Source organism: Drosophila ananassae, chromosome 3R (assembly GCF_017639315.1).
Source record: "Drosophila ananassae strain 14024-0371.13 chromosome 3R, ASM1763931v2, whole genome shotgun sequence".
In the NCBI taxonomy this organism is placed as follows: domain Eukaryota; kingdom Metazoa; phylum Arthropoda; class Insecta; order Diptera; family Drosophilidae; genus Drosophila; species Drosophila ananassae.
The window spans coordinates 22,190,325-22,211,091 of NC_057930.1; the positions used below are offsets into that span (position 1 = coordinate 22,190,325).

The window sequence follows — 20,767 nt, forward strand, 5'->3', positions numbered from 1 at the left end:
AAGGTCAAGGGGTTGGGGTTGGGGTTGGGGTTGGGGTTGTGGTATTGATACTGACCGGTGGTTACTATGTCTGTTTGTTCTCTGGTCCAGTTGCCGCATTTGTGCAGCAAACATATACATATCTCACCTAGTCTATCCGCCGACTGGCCTTATATGCTAAATGGAATTATGAATCTCGGAAACCAATCGATCTGGATCGAAACGGAGCTATAAAAGCTCTATGGTCGATGGCAGATGTCAGTTAGTTACGTTTCAATCGTTGCTGAGATCACAGAAGCCAACATGAAGGTGAGAAGGCATTAAAAATATATCGGATAAAGTGTATATTCCAGAGGCCCTTTTGCCCTTTCTTCTAAAATGTGTTTTAAAGACGTAGCATTACAAAAGATCCTGTGAAGAGACAAACTATTTTCCTTGAAAATAACGTAGTATTCTTATAAAGTGATTCTCAAAAAGTGATTCTATTTTTAACTTTAATAGTAAAGTCTCTGATTAGTCAGTTGACTTCCCAAAAAAATAGGTTTTCTTAGACATTTTTTAATAAACTTTAAAGCCAAAAACTAATCATTTCTTAAATTCTGTCCCTCTATAGTTCGCCGTTGTCGTAGTCCTGTTCGCTTTGGCCTGGGGAGTCAACTGCTCCGTGGTGCCCCTGCTGACCGCCGCCCATGGTGGTGTGGTGATTGGTGCCCCCGCCGTTGCCGGTTCCGTTGCCATCCAGGCCTCCGCCGTGCCCGCTGCCGTGCCGGTGGCCATCGCCCCCCAAGGACCAGTGCTCATCCAGTCCGGCCCTGCTGTGGTTGCCGCCCACGCTCCCGCCGTGGTTGCTGCCCATGCTGCTCCCGTCGTCCTGGCTGCCCCTGCTCCCGCCGTGGTTTCCGTCGCTGCTCCGGAGGCTAGCTATGTTGCCAAGACCCGTGGTGCCGTCCATGTGGCTCCCCTGCCCGGACACATCCAGTCCGCTGCCTCCGTGAATCTGGAACCCGCACCAGGAACTTTGTAAATTGACCCACCCACGAATATTTCCATGAACATGAATGACCTGTACTGTACTCGCATCTTTCCTTATTTTTTTTGGTTTTGTTCTATCACACCTGAGATCCTCGTTGAGGATCGAGTTTCTACAGCAATCTAAGTCAATCCTATCCAGTTCTAATGCTTTCCGCTTTATATTCTGGTCTACATATTTATCCAACCCACTGTTGTCACCTGGAAATTTGTTTCTTTATAAATAAAACAAAAAAATGTTATTTAAACAAAAAAGGAATACAATTTTTGAATGTGAATTGTGGAAATATGTCTTTGTTAGTAATAATAATGGTCTTTAATAGGCTTTTGTTTAAACCCCAAAAGTGTTCTTGGTTTTTTTTGGAGACCACACCTTTGGGCCAACTCCCACAGCAAGTATTAAACGTCTTAAATGGCTCACAACAATCTTGATCGATGTTAGATTACAGATGCCAACAATTAATCAATTCCGGGGCCTCGGCGTCGACTTCGACATCGACTTGGGCCCATACATAGGTTGGGGCGTTGACAAACAAAAGCTTTTCCAGAAATACGGCTGCAATGCGGCAGCTGGACAACTTTGTTGCTAACTTGGTAACTTGGCAGCAGCACACACAGCCTTTGAGCCAACCGGCTAACTGGTCTCTGATCTGAAATCGAGAGTCTGTCGCGAACTGGAGCAGGGGCGGTTTGCCTTGATCGCCGCACACTCGCACTTGCAATTATTAATAGAAAAAAAAATATATAGTGTGTGTTTGCAAAAAACTGGATATGGCCCCGATGGAGTTAAGTAATGCCCATGCAAAGTAATGCAGTTCAGATCCGCCTTAACGCCCACTTTGGGGGTCTTTGGGGTTCCTAATAGCCGTTACTCTATTGTTCCTGATTGCTAGATTTTACTTAGTTTTTGAAATTTAAATTAAATAGATTTTTTATTAAAGGTAATTGGAAGTTTTTCTTGAAAAATAAAATAGGAAAATAAATCGATTTTATTGCAAGTCTCAGTTATGCTGAAATTCCGTATCAATTAATATTATTCTTTAAGAAAACCACACACATTTTTTAGCACCTATTTTAATATTAAATAAAACCCAATGATAAAGAAGTTAATACATAGTTTTAGTGATTCTTAAGACATAAAAATTCCTAAGATTACTTAACCAAATAGTGTAATAAAAATTCAGATTTAATAGACACACAATTATCCTTGCTTGACTGCTGACTTGATGCCCTAGCTGTTGACTGAAAATGGATTTGACCGAAAAACATGATAAGCAAAAAAATTCCGTGGCTTTCAATAAAAGTGTCAATTGGCGCCGGAAAACATAGAGAGGGGGAGAGTATCCAAGGGGTAGGGGTAGGCGTTGCCGGGGGGGCCAGCAAGTGGCAGCTAAACAAACAGCAGCTAAACATTTTGCCGCCGTTGTACCGGTGTCGTGTCGGCAGCCAAGCCCCAAAGCAATTGGCCATAAATCTGGCCAGAGCCCAAGTACCAGAGCTGCAAGCCATATAGCCATTCACTTTTTGTTTTTTATTTTATACGCCGTTAAGACCCCCACTCGATCCGACTGCGATTTGATTCAAGCCAACCGGTGGCTGCGTTTACGCAAATCCACAACGCATGACGCACCACCATCTACTTTTTTTTTTTTGTAACATAGGAGTGGTGCATTGCAAGTTCAAGTTTACGCACTTTGTGGCTTCCTGCTTCAAACGGGTTCAATGCACCTGGCCTAAACGCACCTGAAACGCATTGCTGGCTGCCGTACTATCTGTTTCTGGTCTGTCACGCATGCGCAGAATCCAGTTCAAGTTGGCCCAGTCTTGTTTATTTGGATTTATTTTTGTCTACGCAATTGGAAGACAAGACAAGACAAGGCTAAGGCAGTTTAGTTTTTAATTGTTAAATGATATCTCCACAGGAAGTATAGTATTTTGTTTGAGTGTAATTGTTATTTAACTAGTAAAGGTATAGTTTTGTAATTTTGAGTTCTACAGATTACCGTAAACTATTAGTAAATTTTAAGTTGGCTATGATTAATGATATAATATGGACAATTAATAGACTTAAGCATTGCTTTGTATTTATTATATTTATTTTGAAAATTAAAATTTCAGATCCGAACTAGCTCTATAAAATGTGTAATTTATTTTAAAAATCTGTTTTCGAATAAAATCCTATTTAAGAAACATTATCTCTGTCTTATTTTCCTTTAAAAAAATAACTATTCTATATAGAAGAGAAACTGAATATTTTATTTAATTTATTTAAAAATTAAAAAAATGGGTATATATTTTTAATCCTTATTTTTTCAAGTGCTATTACATCATTGAATGTTTATATTTTTGCGTGGTCGATGAGTTATTGAATAAGGTCAGTAGATCAGGAATTGAACAAGCTCTGCAGATCGAAGTGATTCATTTTGTAAAACAACTTCAGTTAGAACTAGGTGGGGACTTTTTCGAGACCATTGATTTCCAGTCAAAAAAAAAGACAAAAAAATACGCTCCATTACAAGGCGAATTTCGTAATGTGGCAACTGAGCAGCTTTCTTATCCGCACCCACAACTGGTGGCTTGGTGGCCTAAATATAGTACGGCCAACAACCTGTGGCCAAAATATTCGCCGGTTGCGAGTGAGCGACAAGTAACTCTCGTGTTGCATGAACGGCAGCGGCAAACAAACTTGTTGCACACACTCGTTCAGATTTGTGATTTTTTTCTCTGGCAGGCAGGCGGCAGGTAAGGCACCTGAACTACTGGGATGGAGATTGGAGATGGAGGAAGGAATGGAGTCCACTTGGCAATCCAGACATTCCGTGCTCGAGGGTTCAACTCCAAAGCCAGCCACTTGCTAACTCCACAAACACACTAACCAGCCCATATTATGGACCCCAGAACCCATTGAATTGGCAACAAAAACTGTTAGTTGTGACAAGCTTGGCCACAAAAGTGGTTAATTATTGCCTCGCCTAATGACCATTAAGAGTCCGCTTAGCATACTAATTGTACTTGGATTAATTACTCCAACAGATCTCGATCGCAGTGCGGGCAGGCACTTGACCAATTGATTACGTTACGATTCCAATTGCATCATCATACCAACAATACTATAGCCAATCCAATTGGCCAAAAATAAAAATAAATGCATACAGCCTTTTGGAGGCCGCCCACTCGAAATTCCTTAATAGAGTCCAAGTGTGATTGCCTATGCAAGTTGGCTAAAAAAATTCATTTAGTTTGGATTACAATTAAAAAATTGGTAGGAAGTTAGATGGTGGGTACTTTAATTCTCTATGTTAAGAATTTGTATATCGTTGGAGTTACTTATCATATTTTATATTTTGTCTTTCAAAGGGATATATTATTTTAACCTTATTTTGAAAAAATTATAATAAACCATATAACTTGAATATTTCTTAAGATTATTTTTTATAATAACAACTAAGAATCAAATATATTTTAGCCTCCTTCCCTTTTACAAAATCAGTCTTACCTTTTGGAATTTATTTACCTTGTAGAGTATTAAAAACCAAATTAAATAATGAGCTGCAAGCCAAAGGAGTTACTGGTGTGGGTGGGTGGAAATGCGCCGCTTGTTACCAAATGTTGGCAACCAAATTCGCAGTTAACCAAAGCTCGAGAGCCCACCACCTCGTGGCAAGACCCCTCCCTCTATGAGTGCCAACTTACAACAATCGGCAGCCGCCCCAAATTGAATTCAAGCGTGGCTAACATTGATTTCCACCAAGTTTTTCCACCTCTTCCAGCCGGCTTACTACCTCTACCTCCCTTTAGTCCACATAATTAGTTTTCATTCTGGCCAAAAGTGGGCGTTGTCTGTGGGGTTGTGGGGCGAGTGTGATAAGGAGCTGGATTTTATGGTGCGCCACGACGGCCTCAGCATGATGCAATCGAGCGGTGATATTGCAACAAAGGCAGGTTGGTTTTGTTATTAAAATGCCATTAAAATTGGGCCAAACGTTAAATTTGATATACAGTGGGGCAAAGTAAAGACTGGATATTAAAATTCTATAAACTAATCGAGGTTTGTGTTGCACTTTCTAAGGGGAAACATTAATTAATTAAAGGATCAATCGAACTGATTACAAAGTAGAGTTCTTTTAGTCTTTTTTTTGTTGAAAAAGGTATCTTTTAAGCTTCACTGTACCTTTTTGGTTACCCACCTAGAGGTGCCATTGTTTGGCTATAGGAATTGTGCAGCTGCCACCGTGTCAATCCGATTTATGCCACTTGACCGGACCACCCGCCCGTGGTGTCCACTGTCCCAGTCGTTTAGGAACATAACGCTTTGCCGCTTGGACGCCTGCGCTTGAGGAATCGCGAAGTTTCTGGCCAAGATCAATGCCAGTTTGCCCAGAGCCGAGTGCGCTGCTCATTTCGAACCAATGGTTCTACGGAATTCCAAGGCGGGGCTGAAATAAATGGCCGGAGTGGGAGTTGTAATGCTGAACTGTGCACCGCTTTATTGAGTTGGTATATAGTTATAATGGTGCAGCAGCACCACCTGGTCACAGAAAATATATGTATGCAAATATTTGCATACAAAAACGCAAAAATAAGGAAAACAGAGTCGCGACCAGTCTTTAGACCTTGTAGCCGACAAAATGACGGCGTCCGATGACCTCGCCCATGTAGAACCAGGTGATCACCTCGACGGTGACCAGGATGTTCAACCAGGCATCCCTAACCTTAACCTGGCCGAGGCCCAGCCTTTGGGCCTTTCCTTTAGCGTTCTTGACGTTTTTGGCCTCCTTGGCGGTAGCTTCGGCGGTTTTCTTCAGAGTCTTGAAATCAGCGGGCATCGGTGGAGTTAGCTCCACTTTGGCATACTTCAAGAATTCCTCAAACTTGGGACGACCAGCCACAATGAGTTCTTAACGAGATTCATATATTATTTTCACATTTTGTATAATTCAGAGTTACTTACGATTGACCAGCACTTTGGCCTTTGCTACCAATTGAGCCATCTTCTAGAGTCAAAAAATAAATCAGAAATAAATATGTAACTCCGTAGGATTTTATAAATTTTTTCTGGCACACGTGCTTACAAAGTTATCAAAATCTGAATTGTCAATGGGGAGAGCTTTGAAGTTCCACAAAAGGGCTACTACAAACTATACGATTTTCAGGACATTTGAGGTTTCCAACACTAGAATAACAAGGCTTTTAGGTTGTATAAAATATTTAAAATTTGTAACGTAAATTCAAAATTAACGATTTTATTTTAATGTGTAATAGCCTACACTATTATACTTTATATGCCAGATGCAGAGCTAGAAAAATTTGCATAATTGCCGACTAGTCGAAAATAACCTGCACCAATTACCCGATTTTGGTGGCGATAAACTGACCGATCATTTGCAAACCGACAAGATAGTTATTACCAGAGCATTCCCGCCCACTTGCCGCGGCAAGACAATGCCTCAAAATAGAATATGAAGCGAAAAAAAGCCAAAAACACGCCCTAAAAAATTGGCTAGCGTTGTCTGGGCCTGTCTGACTGGTCATCGTAATAAAAAATCTCAAAAATAATGCAATAATACGGCTAGTATTTCACCATCAACTGGGTGGATTTCTTGGCCATAATGCATATTTTAGGCAGTCGGGTTTGTTAATGAAGCTCTAATAGAACCACCACCGATATTGAGTCCGAGGTGAAGGGCTCGTTCTTCAACTGAAAATTGCTCTGGTTTTTTTTTAGTTTTGTCGCATAGTTGATCTAATTGCCCCAGTTAGACGAGTATGACATTCCATTAAGACCCGTTACGGCCCTATGCATAATCATATTGGATGTGATTAATGTTCCGTATATATATTTTACCACAGCTGTCCATTTTAAAATAGACTCAAAGTCTCACGCGAATATTCCAGCACATTTGGCCAGTTTGACACTCTGACCTGAGGTCTGAAAAACGTGGCCAACTTTTTGATCTGCAATTGGTCAGGGATTTTAGCCGCAAACATGGAAATGTAGACCAACAATTCGTATTGCTATTTTGCATTTTTATTGTTTGCCAATGCTGACAGCTTTTGATTATATTTATTCTTGGGCGTTGCCCCGATCATTGCCTTCCTATATTTGATGGAGCAACGGGCAGCGAAAACAAGGCAAAAAGTGCAAAGGCTAATTGTTTATTTAAAACACTGCGAAAAACTGAGGAATTCCAAAAAATATTTCAACAATATCACGACCCTGCTGACGTCAGTATTGTTTTGTTTGTTAAAATATGAAGATTAAGAGAAATGATAGAAAAATCGAAAAGATTTGAAGGACTTTGAGGTCGTTTTACTTTAAACAAATAAAATCGTTTGGTGTTATTTCCCTTTTTTTTAAGGGTTTACCAATACTTTAAATATTTTTCAATCGATTTCCTAAATACTTTTAACAGTTGACTGGCTTTTTGGCATTTATAACTTAATTATTAATAAACTAAGTAAGACATTGTAAAAGTAAAGTTCTTAACCTGCCTTGGGCTGAAAACAATTGCAGTGTAGGCACGCGACTTTATTTTGCTGAAATTCCTTGCCCCAAGTCACAAAAAATATCAAGAAAAAAACAATATAATTGCAACAAAGAATTCTGAAAGCTAATGCAGCAACAACTGGGCTCTTTGTGGCATTGCAAATTGAATGCTTTGGGCCACATGCTTATGACTTTTTAAATGTGTTTGTGTTTTATCAATATAATTTGGTGTTTGTGGCAATTTTCAAGCCGATTGATTGAGCGAACCGATTGTGTCGGTTGGATTAGTTGTATGTATTTGTGTTTTACCCTCGGTTTTAAATTCTTGTTTTAACGGTTGAACTTGGCTAAAATGGATTTTAAAAAGTTTCTTTTTATAGAGTCTATAGTCTATGATATAATTAATCTTAAAATGGTCTAGGATATAGAGTTTGAAAAGAACATTTTTGAGAAGATTGAGAACATTTTTGAAGTTAAAAGTTTTAATAAGAATATCTTAAAAATCTGGTGAAAGGGTATAATTTATGATCTTTGATAATCCCGATATAAAAGGACAATTTTTCCTATGAATTTATTAGAACGTAGTTGCACTTATTTTCAACTTAATGAAGCTTCACTGTGGTAATTTGCGCAACCATTGACGCCTGCCGCCCCTTTTCCGACAGCAGGGAAGAGAGTGGGGGTGCGGTGGGTAGGGTGGGTGGCAGACTGCAGCCGGGTGCAATGGGGAGGGGATGGGGCAAGGCAACACCCAAGGCAGAGATCTTCAAGCAGCTGGTCAGTGAAAGGCCAAAACCCGGAGCGAATCTAACAGTACTCCAATTCTGCTCAAGACTTGGGCGTCGGCGTCTCTACAGCAGAGCCCTCTCTTTCTATGCAATTCTCCTCTCTTAGCAATTTTTTTTTTGTGATATATTTTCTCGACTTGGGGCAGGTTTCGGTTTCGTTTTTGGTTTTGAATTGGAAAAGCAAGCAAAGTCCGTGCCAAGCTTTTCGTATATAAGTTGCCACAATTTGGTAGTCGAAATCAGAATCAACTCGTTCGCTGAGTATTCAACAACCACTCTTCCTTCAACCTCACTTCAAAACCCACCCCAAAACAACCAACATGAAGGTAAGGATATTCGAAGGATATAGGCGAGAAAACATAACCTACAAAACATTTTGAAATTTAATTCTAAAAATTTCAAAAAATGTTTGTAAAACTCAAGATTCAGTTCAAAGGATCAGAGACTCAAAAACATACCATGATTAAGATTTTTAATGAAAATCATCCTTTTCCAGTTCGCCGCTGCCGTAGTCATGTTCGTGTGCGCCCTGGTCGGTGCTCAGGCCTCGTGGAATGTGGCCCAGATTGCCCCCGGTGTCTCCTATGTGAACTCCGTGGCCCATGGACCCGGTCTGTGGGGTGGTGCCTGGAACGGAGCCTGGAACGGTGCCTGGAATGGCGCCTGGAACGCACCTGCCGCCGTCGCCGTCCACGCTAGCGCTGCTCCCTGGGGTCTGACTGCTCCCGGATGGCACGGTGCTGCCATTCCCGGAATTGCCCTGGCTCAGGGTCCTGGACTGGCTGCTGCTCCTCTGGCTGGCAAGCTGCTCGGACACGAGGGTGTCTATGTGGCCAAGACCCGTGGTGCCATCCACACCGCTCCCCTCGCCGGACACATCAACTCTGCCACTTCCGTGAACGTGGCCCCTGCTCCCGGAACCCTGTAAGTTGGACGACAACCACCACCATACACAGATGCCAAATGGAGCGGCTGGACGGCAGGATAACCACTGATCTCCAACTGCTTCAGCGACTTAGCCACGACTCCAACCGGATTAATCCCCATCTCTCTGTACACTTATTGTTAAGCACACCGCTCTTAGTCCCCCTGATACGAACACGATCCTGATCTTGGATCTGGATATATACTATCTATATATATATTCGATTCAACGCACTCAGCAATATAAGTCCAACAGCAATTACAACAACTACAACAAACCAACAAACGACAGCATGTTAATTTTATTTTTTGAGAACTATTCTTCAAATGCTATCCATCTTCTATCCAAACCTGTATCTCTCTCTTCTATTCTATCACTATGACTATATCTTTCTGTATCTATCACTTTCTGGCATATCCCTAGCTCTGGGTGATATGTCCTGACAACCTGTAAATATCCCATTGTACTCTAGTAATCTGCAACAATGTAAAGATTGACGAAAGCGTTATAAATAAACTCAATCAGCGTTTTTTATACGAATAATATTTGGTATTTTATTGGAAATGTTTTTTAGGAGGCTTAGATTATGAATTTTATTAATATATCTAGTTTATTTTAACGAAAAAGCAATACTTATCTTCCAATTCAGTTCAGAAGAGTCTGAAAATTAAATAAAAACTAAAATATTTCAGAAAACATACTATTTTTAGAAAATGTTTGCATTTCCAGAATACAGGAAATCCTAAAGAAAAATTGTTATATTAACCTGCTTGAAAATATAAAACTTACTTAGACATCAACTATTTTATCCTTGAAACTTAATAAAGCTTAAAAAACTGTAGTTCATACGAAACTTCCAGAAATCCGAGTTCTTTTCAAGACAAAGCATTTAATCGCAACTACATCGGAATCTAATTAAATCCCAACTAAATCATAAATACCTATATTAGATAATTATAACCTTGGGCCATTGTTGCACCTGTTTGACCTTGAAGTGCCAACAAATTGTACAATTGATTCCATATCTGTCAAGAATTGTCTTTGTCTTTCGATTTAAGGTGCTTATTTGAAGTGTGTGTCTTTATTATTATAGTACAAGTATAGTGGCAGTCCTAATTTGTTTGGCGATATTAAGACACCGCTGAACGGTAGTCAAGTTGGGGGCCAATGGTCATTAGATCGAGTTAATTGGAGCGAACTCATAACGTCTGGGTGTTTGATCGTGCCACGTATTGGGAGCACAGGGCGTATGCTTAATTATGCAAACGCTTAGCGCTAATTACAGATCGCAAGAGACCAAGTTTCGGTTTTAGCCTCAGCATTCACAGTGCCAGTCACTCAGTCAGCACCTGTGCTTCAGGTACAACTAAATAATTGCCATATTGAGTAAATTATAGTAGCCGCTAATTACAGATTATCATCGCATCGCAGGAATTCAACTTGAACTTATTCCATTCAATATTCTCTCTTTTTTTTGTGTTCGATTTGTCAGAAAGATATTTTTTTGTTTGGCACCTACACATTGCATTGAAAACCAGTTGCTTAACATATATTTTTGGTCCCGGCTTTTTTCGGCATAATTGAATTGTCTTTGCTGGGCTGCATTTGCACTAAAGTTGGCTTAATTGCTGCACCTAATGGTTTTGCCACAGATTTATGTGGGCTGCTCCAGGCCAAATGACACCCACACTTCCGATCCATTTTAGCTAGGTGAACGTTGCACAATTTCTGTCAATTGCTGAAAACCATTAGGTAATTGATGAGGAAAATCATTAAGGAAATAAGTTGGTAACATGGATAAAGACGGTACAATAAAAATAATTTTCATTTATTTAGAATCATGTTTCTTGTGTAAATAAATAATAAATTTATTGCATAATAATTTTTCAATAAATATATGTTATTAGAACACAATTTAGTGGGCGGTTCAATGCATGGCAATAACCCTTAAGACACATAAATCAGTTATTAGCCTGCCTTATACAGGATACCGATCGCTCCATAATTGGATTCGTGTTATAAATCATACTGAAATGCTAATCGGGCATAAACAACAATTAAGTAATTAAAGTGGCAGTGTGATGGAGTGAAAATCAACTTACCGGAACTGCAGCTTAAAAGTGGGTTGGGCCACTCACTCAGATAGTTGGACCCACATGGTGGGTTACATGGTAACAGCGATGGAAACCACACTTACCGATAATGCATTTTTTCAAGGGGCGGTGCAAGTTCATAAGTGTTGAGGGTTTTTTTCAACAGAGCTAGTTCAGAGAGATGATAGTTTCTATTTAAATTTCATCAAGAATTTCTCATACAAATCATAGGTTAAGAGATCTTAAATGCTCTCTTTATTAAAACTTCAAAGAGTTGTAATCTAATGACTTAATAACGCCTTTTTTATTTAGTTTCCAATTAGTATTAGGTTCTAGTTTTTTATAGGAAATATCTTTAAATGGCTTTATTAAAAACCACAGCATATAAATAATCATATTTTACTTTTAACTCATTTTATTCTTAATTAACAACTATTTATTAGATAGTATTTATTAATGGGCGATTAAAACTATTCAACTAGAACTAGTTCCTTAAACCGACTGCTGTACTTGAGAATTTTTTCGCAGTCAAGGCATTTGCGTCACAACCGTGAGATATTACTACCGATAGATCAATACAGCCCGATCCGATCCGCTTCGATCCGACCTGAATCAGAGCCGAGGCATGTCATTAACGCTGATCATATGCATGCGGAGCAGTGTCAATGGTGTCCACCGTGTCATGGTGTGTGAACTCTCACTTTCATGAACCCTCCAACATGTCTGGGCTTTTTGTATTTTTTTTCCTATTTGGTTCTGCCATTGATGTGGTCAGCATGTGGGGTATATAACTGGCCGACAATGCGGCTAACAAATCAGTTCAGAACAAGAGTTCACCAAGAGCACCAAACCAAACAACCAGCAACATGAAAGTGAGTCCTCACAAAAAAATATAAGGATTATCTTCCTGATCCTTTGCCAAGTGGATTAAAATTAAAAAGACTGAAATCCCTAAAAAAATATATAAACAAAAAATCTTTACAACCAAGGATTCTAAGTGAAAATTCCCAAACAAAAAAACCCAAAAGCATAATTTTAATAATAAAATTCTTTAATTTTCAGTTCGCCATCGCCGTTGTCTTCACTCTGGCCCTCGCCATGGGCGTCCAGTCGTCGGTGATCCCTCTGCTGTCCCAGGTGGCTGGTCATGGTCTCTCCTACACCGCCGTCTCTGGACCCGCTGTGGTGGCCGCTCCCTGGGCCGCTCCGGCCGCCCACTGGCCCGCCGCCGTGACCGTCGGTGCCTGGCCCCCAGCAGCCATCCATGCCCCTGCCGCCGTGGCCGTTCATGCCGCCGCTCCCCATGTTGTGGCCGCTGCTCCCGCACTGGCTGTGGCTCCGGTTGCCCATGAGGGTGTCTACACCGCCCAGACCCGTGGTGCCGTGCACACCGCTCCTCTGGCCGGACACATCCAGTCCGTGGCCTCCATCAACGCTGCCCCCGCTCCCGGAACCCTGTAAATGGATTAGTTTCGAAAGAAATTGAAACCCTTTGCTGATTGGACCCACGCCTCTGCCTTGGAAACTGCCATTTGAAGGGAGATCACTCCCTTTAATTTGTTTGTAAATACTTGTACATATATTTTCATATATATAGACAGGGTACTCTCGCACCTAGCACCTGAACAGGAACATCCAAAAAACAGATCCATCCAAATTCCCTTTCGAATCCTAGCACTCTTCCACTGCCTTCTTAGTGGTTGTCTCTATCTCTCGCTTAACTATTTATTTAGCATACATTTTCCAAGCATTCCTGTGAAAAATACACTGAAAACTTTCCTTTATAAATGGAATGCTGAAAGCATTCTATAGAGAAATGTTTAAGTTTGTTGCAAAATAAAGAAAATGTAACTAAAGCTGTAAAGTTTTGGCAGTTTTTTTGGGGGGATGTGATAAAAGAAGATATAGTCTGACTGAGTAATGAAATCTTTGTATCTTTGTCTATAGACAGACAGAAGCAATATAAACTATGCATTCCTATATTTAACATTAAACAAGTTATAAAAAAACGGATCATTTTCATGTAATACATGCACATATATTGGACTCCGATCGAATCAAACTTGTCTCTGCTACTAATAGATCAATTTATTGAATAATTGGTTCCACTAAAACAAGTTCAATGCTTACGACCGATGGCCAAAGAAACCCGCTACTGAGTTGGACATTCCCCAATACCGATTTGTATACAAAGTCCGTTAGCTTTTAAAACTATTATCTCCACACGCCTTCCAATATACGAATGGATACATTTGATTGATTCATTGACTGAAATTGTCACTTCCAACGCTGTTACGGTTACGGCTGCCACTTTCCATAATAATAATCCAAAGTGTCGTTAATTGAATTGAAAGCTGAAATGTCAAGTTCATGCGCATGCGCAAAGTCTCAAGCTGCGTTTTTCCTTTTATTTTTCTTTACTTGAATGCAAAATGCAGGCCACAAATCAAATCAAATCAAGCCACTCCTTCACACACTTGTTAAGGCTTTATTTTTCCTGCTACAATTGCGTGATTTTATTTCCAAGTCCCCCCCGGATTGATTTTGATTTTTCCCACTTCAAGTTCCAACTGCGGATTACAAACTTTGTGCTTGTTTTTCATGTTTTCATGTTGCGCCTTTGTTGCCGCATTTGGCTGTTGAATGTGCGTCAGTGTATCAATAACAACAGACCGCCCCAAAGGGCACTGAAAAAAAAATCTATAAACTAAGACTATTTTCTATAAATATTTTAACATAATAATCAGACCTTCAAAAGGATTAGCTTTTATATTCCAAAGTATATTTAATTTTAGTCTATTTAATTTATTATAACCATTATTTTCAGTGCATCATCTTGCCATCGACTGTATTGAACTGACTGCCATGATTTATTGTACGCCGCCGGCCAAGAGTCAAGCGTCAATCGTGTCGACAGTCTCCGTTTCGCCTTACCTGGAGCCCAGCTCCAGCTCGAAAATGGCAAGAAATTTCCTACTGGGCTTCGTTTTGGCAATAGGCGGTAATTTTCTAACAAAGAGTAAATCATACGAAAGTCAGCGGGTCAAGACGAATTTACAAAGCATTTGTGTGTTTAAAAATAAATACTTTAGACAAAGTAATTGGCAATAACTATTACGCTATTATTTAGAGCTTTTTTTTAAATTAAAAAAAAATATAATTAAAAGTTTTATGATTGTTTCTATTTAAAAATACAAAGAAAACCAATTTTGTATTTATTAAAAAACAGCTATTTAAATTCTTGTATATGTATGATCCTAAATGCACGTAACGTTATTTAAGGGAATATATTTTATTAAAAACAGACATAAGTATATATGAGATATTATAAAAAAATGATAAAAGAATTATATAAATACCAATTTAATTTTAAAATAAATTAAATTATTAAATTAAATAAATTAAGGAAAGTAAATAAAAAGTAAACTTGGAAGTATCTTTGTATCTTTGGTCTCTTGTATCTTATGGTTCCTTGGGTCTAGTTCCCACCCATATTTCTGACTCACTTCACCAGTAGAGCAATTGAAAAGAAACCATTCCTTTCGCCAACTCTCTTTCGCTCTCGGCCTTTCCCATTTCTCCCGAAGAGCAGCAAAAAGCGGCTTAAAGCTGCGATAAGAGTCGTCGGCCAAGGCAAAAACAACATTTCGCATTTGGTCTGACATTCGGCGACTATCTGGCTGAGTTTTCACTCTTCACTTTTTCAGTCGTTGGCTGGCAGACGACCGACAAAGAGCGTCGCCTTCGTCGTCGCCGCAAACTATATACCGATTCGGATTCGGATCGAAATTCGGACTGTTGTTAGCAGTCGCGTAGTGCAAAGTTTAGTGCAGGAGTTTCGTGCGTGATTTGCGAAAAGTGTCGCCGGGGCTAGATAGAAAAGTGCATTGTCCGCAGGTGCAGGCATATTTTAGATGCAAGTGATTGCCAACCGATGATAAGCAAATGCATCGAGTATGAACGGCGCCAATGTGATTATCTATATCTTGTGTATGTGCGCTTTTGTTTGCTATAAGAAGTAAAGGGTGGAGCTGGCAGGCGTGTGTAGGAACTGCCCACGGATTTGGTCAACACTTGAGACGCCAACCATTTGCGTCTCTGGCTGGCAAACAAATAATATGTATTTAAGCAGTCACTGAAAATTATTTTGAAGATAGATTTGAATTTTTAATATATTTAAATTTATATTTTTTCAACTTATTTCCATAAACCATTAGAATTAAAATGACACTTTTTTTAAATAAATTTTAACATTCTTCCAAAGCCATCACACTTTTCTCTCAGCGTATGCTTGATATTTAGTGTGTGTGCTTTCTTCTTGGCCATTTCAAAGCAATTTTTTTGTGGCTTGCAAATTTATTGCGCACACTTCAATGTTTGTTTGTAAACATTTCGATTCGGCTAATTGGACACGTTCATCGCATTCGGTGCACTCGCTAATTTACTCATAAACGGAGCCACACCAGACCGACGACGTCATCGGTATGAGGCCAAAAAACGCGTAAACCAAATGGAAAAGCGAAAATGTCCAAAATCCGAAGGCTAAACCAAATAAAGTTGGCCAATTACACAATGCTGACGAATCAAAACAAAAAACAGCTGATTTTTCGCGCTCCCGTTTACAATGTCACCCTTTTCTCACACCCCCTTTTTTTATCGCGATTTTACTTGTTGAAATACTTTCGGCTAAGAGAGAATCACAGCCTGATTGGCTCTCTTTCGGCAAACGCTGCGTATGAGCAATGTCAAGTATACGCTCCGAGGTCCGAGCACCTCAAAAGCAATGAGATCGAGGGAGAGGAAGGGGAACTGCAGCATCAGCTGTCCATTGCCCCCTGTGCGTTTCGTCCGGGTTTTTGTTTTTATTTTCATTCTCTCTCTTTGAGTTTTTATTGTTTTTGTTCCGATGCGAGTGAATTCGATTTAGTTCGATTGCTTTGTGTCTGAAAATGAATTTCCATTTGTTTTGCTTTCCCGTTCACTTGGAATGTTTCTTTGTTTCAAGATACTGATAATAGATACTGGGCTATTTGCAGATACGTAGAAATCTATAGCAGAATGGCTAAGCATAATCTATAGGACAGTGGGCTAGGTTGCATTTTGGGGGATCATAAAATGTATTCTATGAAGAGATAATAAAACTTATATATCAATAAACATTTGTAAATTATCTAATTAAAAAATTTTTAACAAATTGTTTAATATAAATATATAATTTTATTTTTAATATCAATAATTATTTGAAAAATATAAAGTAATTTTACAAGAAATTTAACATATATATCTGTAAATATTGATTTTATGTTTTTATTGTAATTAATTTTCTCACCATCTTGCCCCACTGTCCTTCTCCCATAATCATTGCAATCGCTCTCACATACGCATGCATACAAAACAAAAAAAAAGAAATGAGAAAAAAAACAAATTATATACGTAAAAAGACGTCTGTATATATTTAATTAAATTCGTGATTTGTTGGGGGTCTTTGTTGTTATTGTTGGTTATAATTCTATATCACATCTCATCGGGTGAGTGCGGCAATCGCTATGCCCCATCATTTGCCACTGAGTAGGCATCGGAGGCGATTGCTTGCCGGGGACTTGGAGCTCGAATCGGTTTTAATTTGGAATTAATGTTCAGTGTCCGGGGTGAAGTGTCGCATCGTGACGCGCGTCTCTCGATTTCAATTAGTCCCGCAGCTATAAAGCAGCTTATTATTATTAAGTCTTTTAGAAGATTATCTGTGCCCGGGATTTCTACATACTTCACCAGTGACCCAGAAAAACGCGACTGAGAACTGGGTCAGAGTGCCAAAAAGAGCAAAAATTCAGCAAAGAAAGAACTGAAAACTGAAACTGAAAACTATTAGCTGAGCAAAACGGCATGAACTTCAAGTTCAGTGTGTCTATTTTTAAAAATAATTATTGTTAAAACAAAGCTGAGAATAAAGCGTGAATAAAATCTTGAACCCGGTGGCCCCTGGATGAGCCCATAATGAAAGGCATCTGCGGTGAGCAGTTCAACAACTGCCTTCTGGTGGGGGATTGTGACGACAGTGAAAATGGAGCACCAGGACTGACAGGAAATTATCCCGGAAATGCTGGCCTGGAACAGGAGGAGTCGGGTGAGGGCATTACCGGAGAGGGTGGTGTTTTGGCTTTTGCCGCCCGCCGGATTCGCAACCGGCAAGTGCACAGTATGGCCGTGAGATCCGCCAGTGGCTATGATACCCTGGAGCGACCCTATCGACATGACCAATCCCGGGGTCGATGGGCCAAGGCGGCGGACTTTTATTTTGCCAGCTGTACGCATGCCTTTAATCCCCTCATGTTCTCCGAATACCCCACCTTTGGATTACTACAGGGTGGCTGGAGTAAGTATATTAAAAAGAATAAGCATTAATTTAATGTATTTTTTATTTTCAAAAAAATTGTTTTAGGTGTTTATACTTAGTAGACCCACTTCCGATCCCATTGCCATTACTTATCAATTTAATTCAATTAGCAAAGCAAAGGTTATCAACCAAAGGCTTTTTGATTCGATTCTTTATGAACAATATTCGCCTTTGAAAGCGATAAGCTATAGCTGTCATCAACTAGACCGCAAAAACTAAATTAAATATCCCTGAATCTAAGATCTGTTAATTAAACTATCATTAGTTGGGAGGCGATTACCTCCAAAAACAGGTTACTATGAGATTTAATCGCCAGCCATTGTTGATTATTAGTTAATTACATAAATGGCTAGTATATGAGATAGTTGAACAAATATTAACGAAATATTTTAGACAACTTTTAAATACTTACTGGGAAATGAAATAGAAGAATATATAATCCTTAGCCTTCATTACTCATATTTACAATGATTAATATTATGACTAATGATTAATTATAAATAATTATTTTTCTTTCAGTATTTTTCATAGCTGCCTATCTGTTGGGCATGATATTTTATTCGCTTCCCATATTTCTGATCCAAGCATTTTTGGGACAATTCTCATCTTCTGGATCAATATCAGCATTTCGGGTGTCGCCAATATTTAAAGGTTATATTATTATACTATAAAAGTATAATTTTTTGATAAATATTAATGTTTCAATCATTTTAGGCATCGGCTATTCTATATTATTCCTTAATCTGGGCACCCTGACTTATTACTGTATTGGAGCCGGGGTGCCACTCATCTTTGCCGTAAATTCCCTCCACTCTGTGATGCCCTGGATGAGTTGCAACAACACTTGGAATACTCCCGATTGTTCAACCCATGACAATTACGATATCAATGTGAGTTATTCATTTAATTATTTATTGATTATAAGAAATGAAGCTATTTTCTAAATTTAGGAAGACTATGTTGATCCCCATTCCACAGTTGAGTTTTTTAGGTAAGCTAATAATGTCAGTACGTGTTTTTCTTTAATATTATTCTTTATTCTAGATCGGTTATTGCCTCAACTGCCACAGGATCTACCTCCATGACGATATCCGTTTCTATGCTAATATCTGTTCTGGCCATTTGGACATTAGCTTTGGGTTTAATGCTCAAGTCAGTTAATTTTGTAGGTATATTAAAAACTTAAATCAAATACATTATTTAATTTTCTTCCTTATGGATTTTAGATTGGTAAATTTCTACGTTGTTCTTGTGTCCTGATGTTTACCATATTTTTGGCCATATTCTCATACCTTATCATACACGAAAAAGTCAGTTTCGAGACGTTGCATTATAACCTGAAACCCTCACTGGATAGCTTCGGCAGCCTTTTTGGCGTAACACGTACTGCCTTTCTGATGTCCGGCGTGGCCTTGGGTCCCGGATGGGGCAGCGTCATCACCCTGGCGAGCTACAATAGTTTCCGCAGCGATGCCGAAAGAATGAGCTTTTGGGTCTGCATCACCCATGCTGCGGTCGGTTTAATGGCTCTGCTCTGTTGCAATGTTGCCCACGATCATTTTGAGGGTATGTATTAGGAATATATGATGGTTTTCAAAAACTCTATATCATACTTCTATAATTTTAGATCATGTCGGTTTGCTGCCTTATCACGTGAATGAAAATCATTCTTTGCAATTTCTATATCTCTGTTTCTCGTATCTTCTTGGTCGCTTTACGACGACACCGAATCTATGGGCTTTTCTCTTCTTTACCATGATATTTTTATCCGAATTTTGTGCCTTGGTAAGTATTTTATAGATACTTTACATTTAAAAAAAGTATTATATTTGTTTCTTAAAGTTAATCCAAATGATGTCCATTTTGACTGCACTTTTTGATGAATTCGAGATATTGCGAGCAAAGAAAACACCCATTGTTTGTTTACTGGTTTTTGTACTTGCAGGCACGTCAGTGTTCTTTTGCACACAGGTATTTATAATAATAATATTTAATTTAAAAAGGAATTTTATATAATTATAATCTGCATTTCAGTATGGATTTAGTCAATTTACGATATTGCCAAACTTGGCCATGTTCACCCATATAATTATTTCGGGAATACTGGCCCTGATGGTTACCTGGGTTTATGGACGAGTACGTTTCCAATGCGATTTGCAGTTTATGCTGGGAAAGACGATCTCAAGTGTCAAAATATTTTTTATTCGCCTGGCTACGCCAATTTTTTTGGGATTTTGTTTGGTAAGACTTTTTTCTGCGGTGCTTCAAAACTAGATGATACTGATTTGTTTTCTCTTTTTTAGATACAAGTTAGTTTCTTCATTGATTTACATGAAATTCACCATGTTCTTATTTGGATTAGTCAGGGACTGGTCTTAGCGATGGCCCTTTCCTATATGGTTTACAAAGTATCCCAAACGAACGGAAGTTGGCGCCAAAGAATCCAACAGTGTTTAGCTCCACACGACTGGCATCCTGTGGATGCGGATAATCGACGTTTCTACGAGGAAATCATGGGCATTTCCGAAATGCTAGTGATCGATACCAATGCCAATACCACATAGTGCCTAAAAATTTCGAATACTCTTAAAATCAAAACAAAAAAAAAATAATCATAAAAAGAATTCAGCCCTTAATGGTAAAAGCTGAACTGAACTGAACTCACTTTTATTATACACCCATACAGACACACACACAAACACGCACACTAGTATATATAGATCAAGTGCAATTGGAGATTGTTGATTTTTGAATAAAGTTGTACTGATATTTTCCAAATGCCTAGCTATAGAAAAACAGTAAACTGGTGATATTTAGTAGTTGCCTACTTAAAAGTTTAACAAGCTTCGGCCAAAAAATATTGTTACGAATTAATAAAAGTTTACTTTTAAAAGATGTACAAAAATAAATTAAATTTTATTTATAAAACATTAATGGTATATTCATACGATATTATATTACGGTACTGAGAGGGCCATTTTGAGAAATATTCTTAGCATACTTTTGGGTGTCGGCATTTGAAGTGATTGTTTTATGTTGATTATTTTCTATTTATAAATTACTTGAGAAGAT

The 20,767-nt window shown here is 38.9% G+C and overlaps 5 protein-coding genes across 8 annotated transcripts; 4 read left to right on the forward strand and 1 right to left on the reverse strand.

Annotated features, from left to right (window-relative positions):
* Positions 1 to 178: 178 nt before the first annotated feature.
* On the forward strand, positions 179 to 1,052 carry LOC6497406 (adult cuticle protein 1). The gene is made up of 2 exons (XM_001962111.3): positions 179 to 288; positions 593 to 1,052. Exons 1-2 carry the CDS (start codon positions 235 to 237, stop codon positions 1,001 to 1,003), a joined length of 465 nt encoding a protein of 154 aa, XP_001962147.2. The 5' UTR covers positions 179 to 234; the 3' UTR covers positions 1,004 to 1,052.
* A 4,417-nt stretch (positions 1,053 to 5,469) lies between these two features.
* LOC6498132 (ATP synthase subunit g, mitochondrial) lies at positions 5,470 to 6,154 on the reverse strand. 2 transcript variants are annotated; one of them, XM_001962110.4, is made up of 3 exons: positions 6,081 to 6,154; positions 5,960 to 6,002; positions 5,470 to 5,905 (listed from the first exon to the last, which is right to left on the reverse strand). In XM_001962110.4, exons 2-3 carry the CDS (start codon positions 5,997 to 5,999, stop codon positions 5,616 to 5,618), a joined length of 330 nt encoding a protein of 109 aa, XP_001962146.1. In that variant the 5' UTR covers positions 6,000 to 6,002; positions 6,081 to 6,154; the 3' UTR covers positions 5,470 to 5,615. The 2 variants fall into 2 exon arrangements, with proteins under 2 accessions (XP_001962146.1, XP_032307483.1); XM_032451592.2 differs by having other exon boundaries at positions 5,960 to 6,119.
* Positions 6,155 to 8,489: 2,335 nt separating this feature from the next.
* Positions 8,490 to 9,748, forward strand: LOC6497407 (adult cuticle protein 1). Its single transcript, XM_001962109.4, has 2 exons — positions 8,490 to 8,609; positions 8,780 to 9,748. The coding sequence occupies exons 1-2, from the start codon at positions 8,604 to 8,606 to the stop codon at positions 9,209 to 9,211; spliced, it is 438 nt and encodes a 145-aa protein (XP_001962145.1). The 5' UTR covers positions 8,490 to 8,603; the 3' UTR covers positions 9,212 to 9,748.
* A 2,323-nt stretch (positions 9,749 to 12,071) lies between these two features.
* Positions 12,072 to 13,165, forward strand: LOC6497408 (adult cuticle protein 1). Its single transcript, XM_001962108.3, has 2 exons — positions 12,072 to 12,173; positions 12,364 to 13,165. The coding sequence occupies exons 1-2, from the start codon at positions 12,168 to 12,170 to the stop codon at positions 12,760 to 12,762; spliced, it is 405 nt and encodes a 134-aa protein (XP_001962144.1). The 5' UTR covers positions 12,072 to 12,167; the 3' UTR covers positions 12,763 to 13,165.
* Positions 13,166 to 14,999: 1,834 nt separating this feature from the next.
* Positions 15,000 to 20,625, forward strand: LOC6497409 (sodium- and chloride-dependent glycine transporter 1). Of its 3 annotated transcripts, none has more exons than XM_014906203.3 (11): positions 15,000 to 15,291; positions 17,027 to 17,674; positions 18,215 to 18,346; positions 18,410 to 18,585; positions 18,646 to 18,686; positions 18,740 to 18,860; positions 18,922 to 19,261; positions 19,323 to 19,480; positions 19,538 to 19,666; positions 19,730 to 19,936; positions 19,999 to 20,625. In XM_014906203.3, exons 2-11 carry the CDS (start codon positions 17,296 to 17,298, stop codon positions 20,257 to 20,259), a joined length of 1,944 nt encoding a protein of 647 aa, XP_014761689.1. In that variant the 5' UTR covers positions 15,000 to 15,291; positions 17,027 to 17,295; the 3' UTR covers positions 20,260 to 20,625. The 3 variants fall into 3 exon arrangements, with proteins under 3 accessions (XP_014761689.1, XP_001962143.1, XP_044571903.1); XM_001962107.4 differs by having other exon boundaries at positions 17,035 to 17,674; XM_044715968.1 differs by lacking the exon at positions 15,000 to 15,291 and having other exon boundaries at positions 16,588 to 17,674.
* The last annotated feature ends 142 nt before the right edge of the window (positions 20,626 to 20,767 follow it).

Excerpts from the sequence above, each read along its gene's own strand:
- LOC6497406 (XM_001962111.3), top strand. The coding sequence starts at position 235 with ATGTCAGTTAGTTACGTTTCAATCGTTGCTGAGATCACAGAAGCCAAC. Across the intron at positions 289-592 it reads TCACAGAAGCCAACATGAAG|TTCGCCGTTGTCGTAGTCCT; the intron begins GTGAGAAGGCAT and ends GTCCCTCTATAG.
- LOC6497409 (XM_014906203.3), top strand. The coding sequence starts at position 17,296 with ATGAAAGGCATCTGCGGTGAGCAGTTCAACAACTGCCTTCTGGTGGGG. Across the intron at positions 18,687-18,739 it reads TCCACAGTTGAGTTTTTTAG|ATCGGTTATTGCCTCAACTG; the intron begins GTAAGCTAATAA and ends TCTTTATTCTAG. Across the intron at positions 19,262-19,322 it reads TGCCCACGATCATTTTGAGG|ATCATGTCGGTTTGCTGCCT; the intron begins GTATGTATTAGG and ends CTATAATTTTAG.
- LOC6498132 (XM_001962110.4), bottom strand. The coding sequence starts at position 5,999 with ATGGCTCAATTGGTAGCAAAGGCCAAAGTGCTGGTCAATC. Across the intron at positions 5,906-5,959 it reads GGCCAAAGTGCTGGTCAATC|AACTCATTGTGGCTGGTCGT; the intron begins GTAAGTAACTCT and ends AATCTCGTTAAG.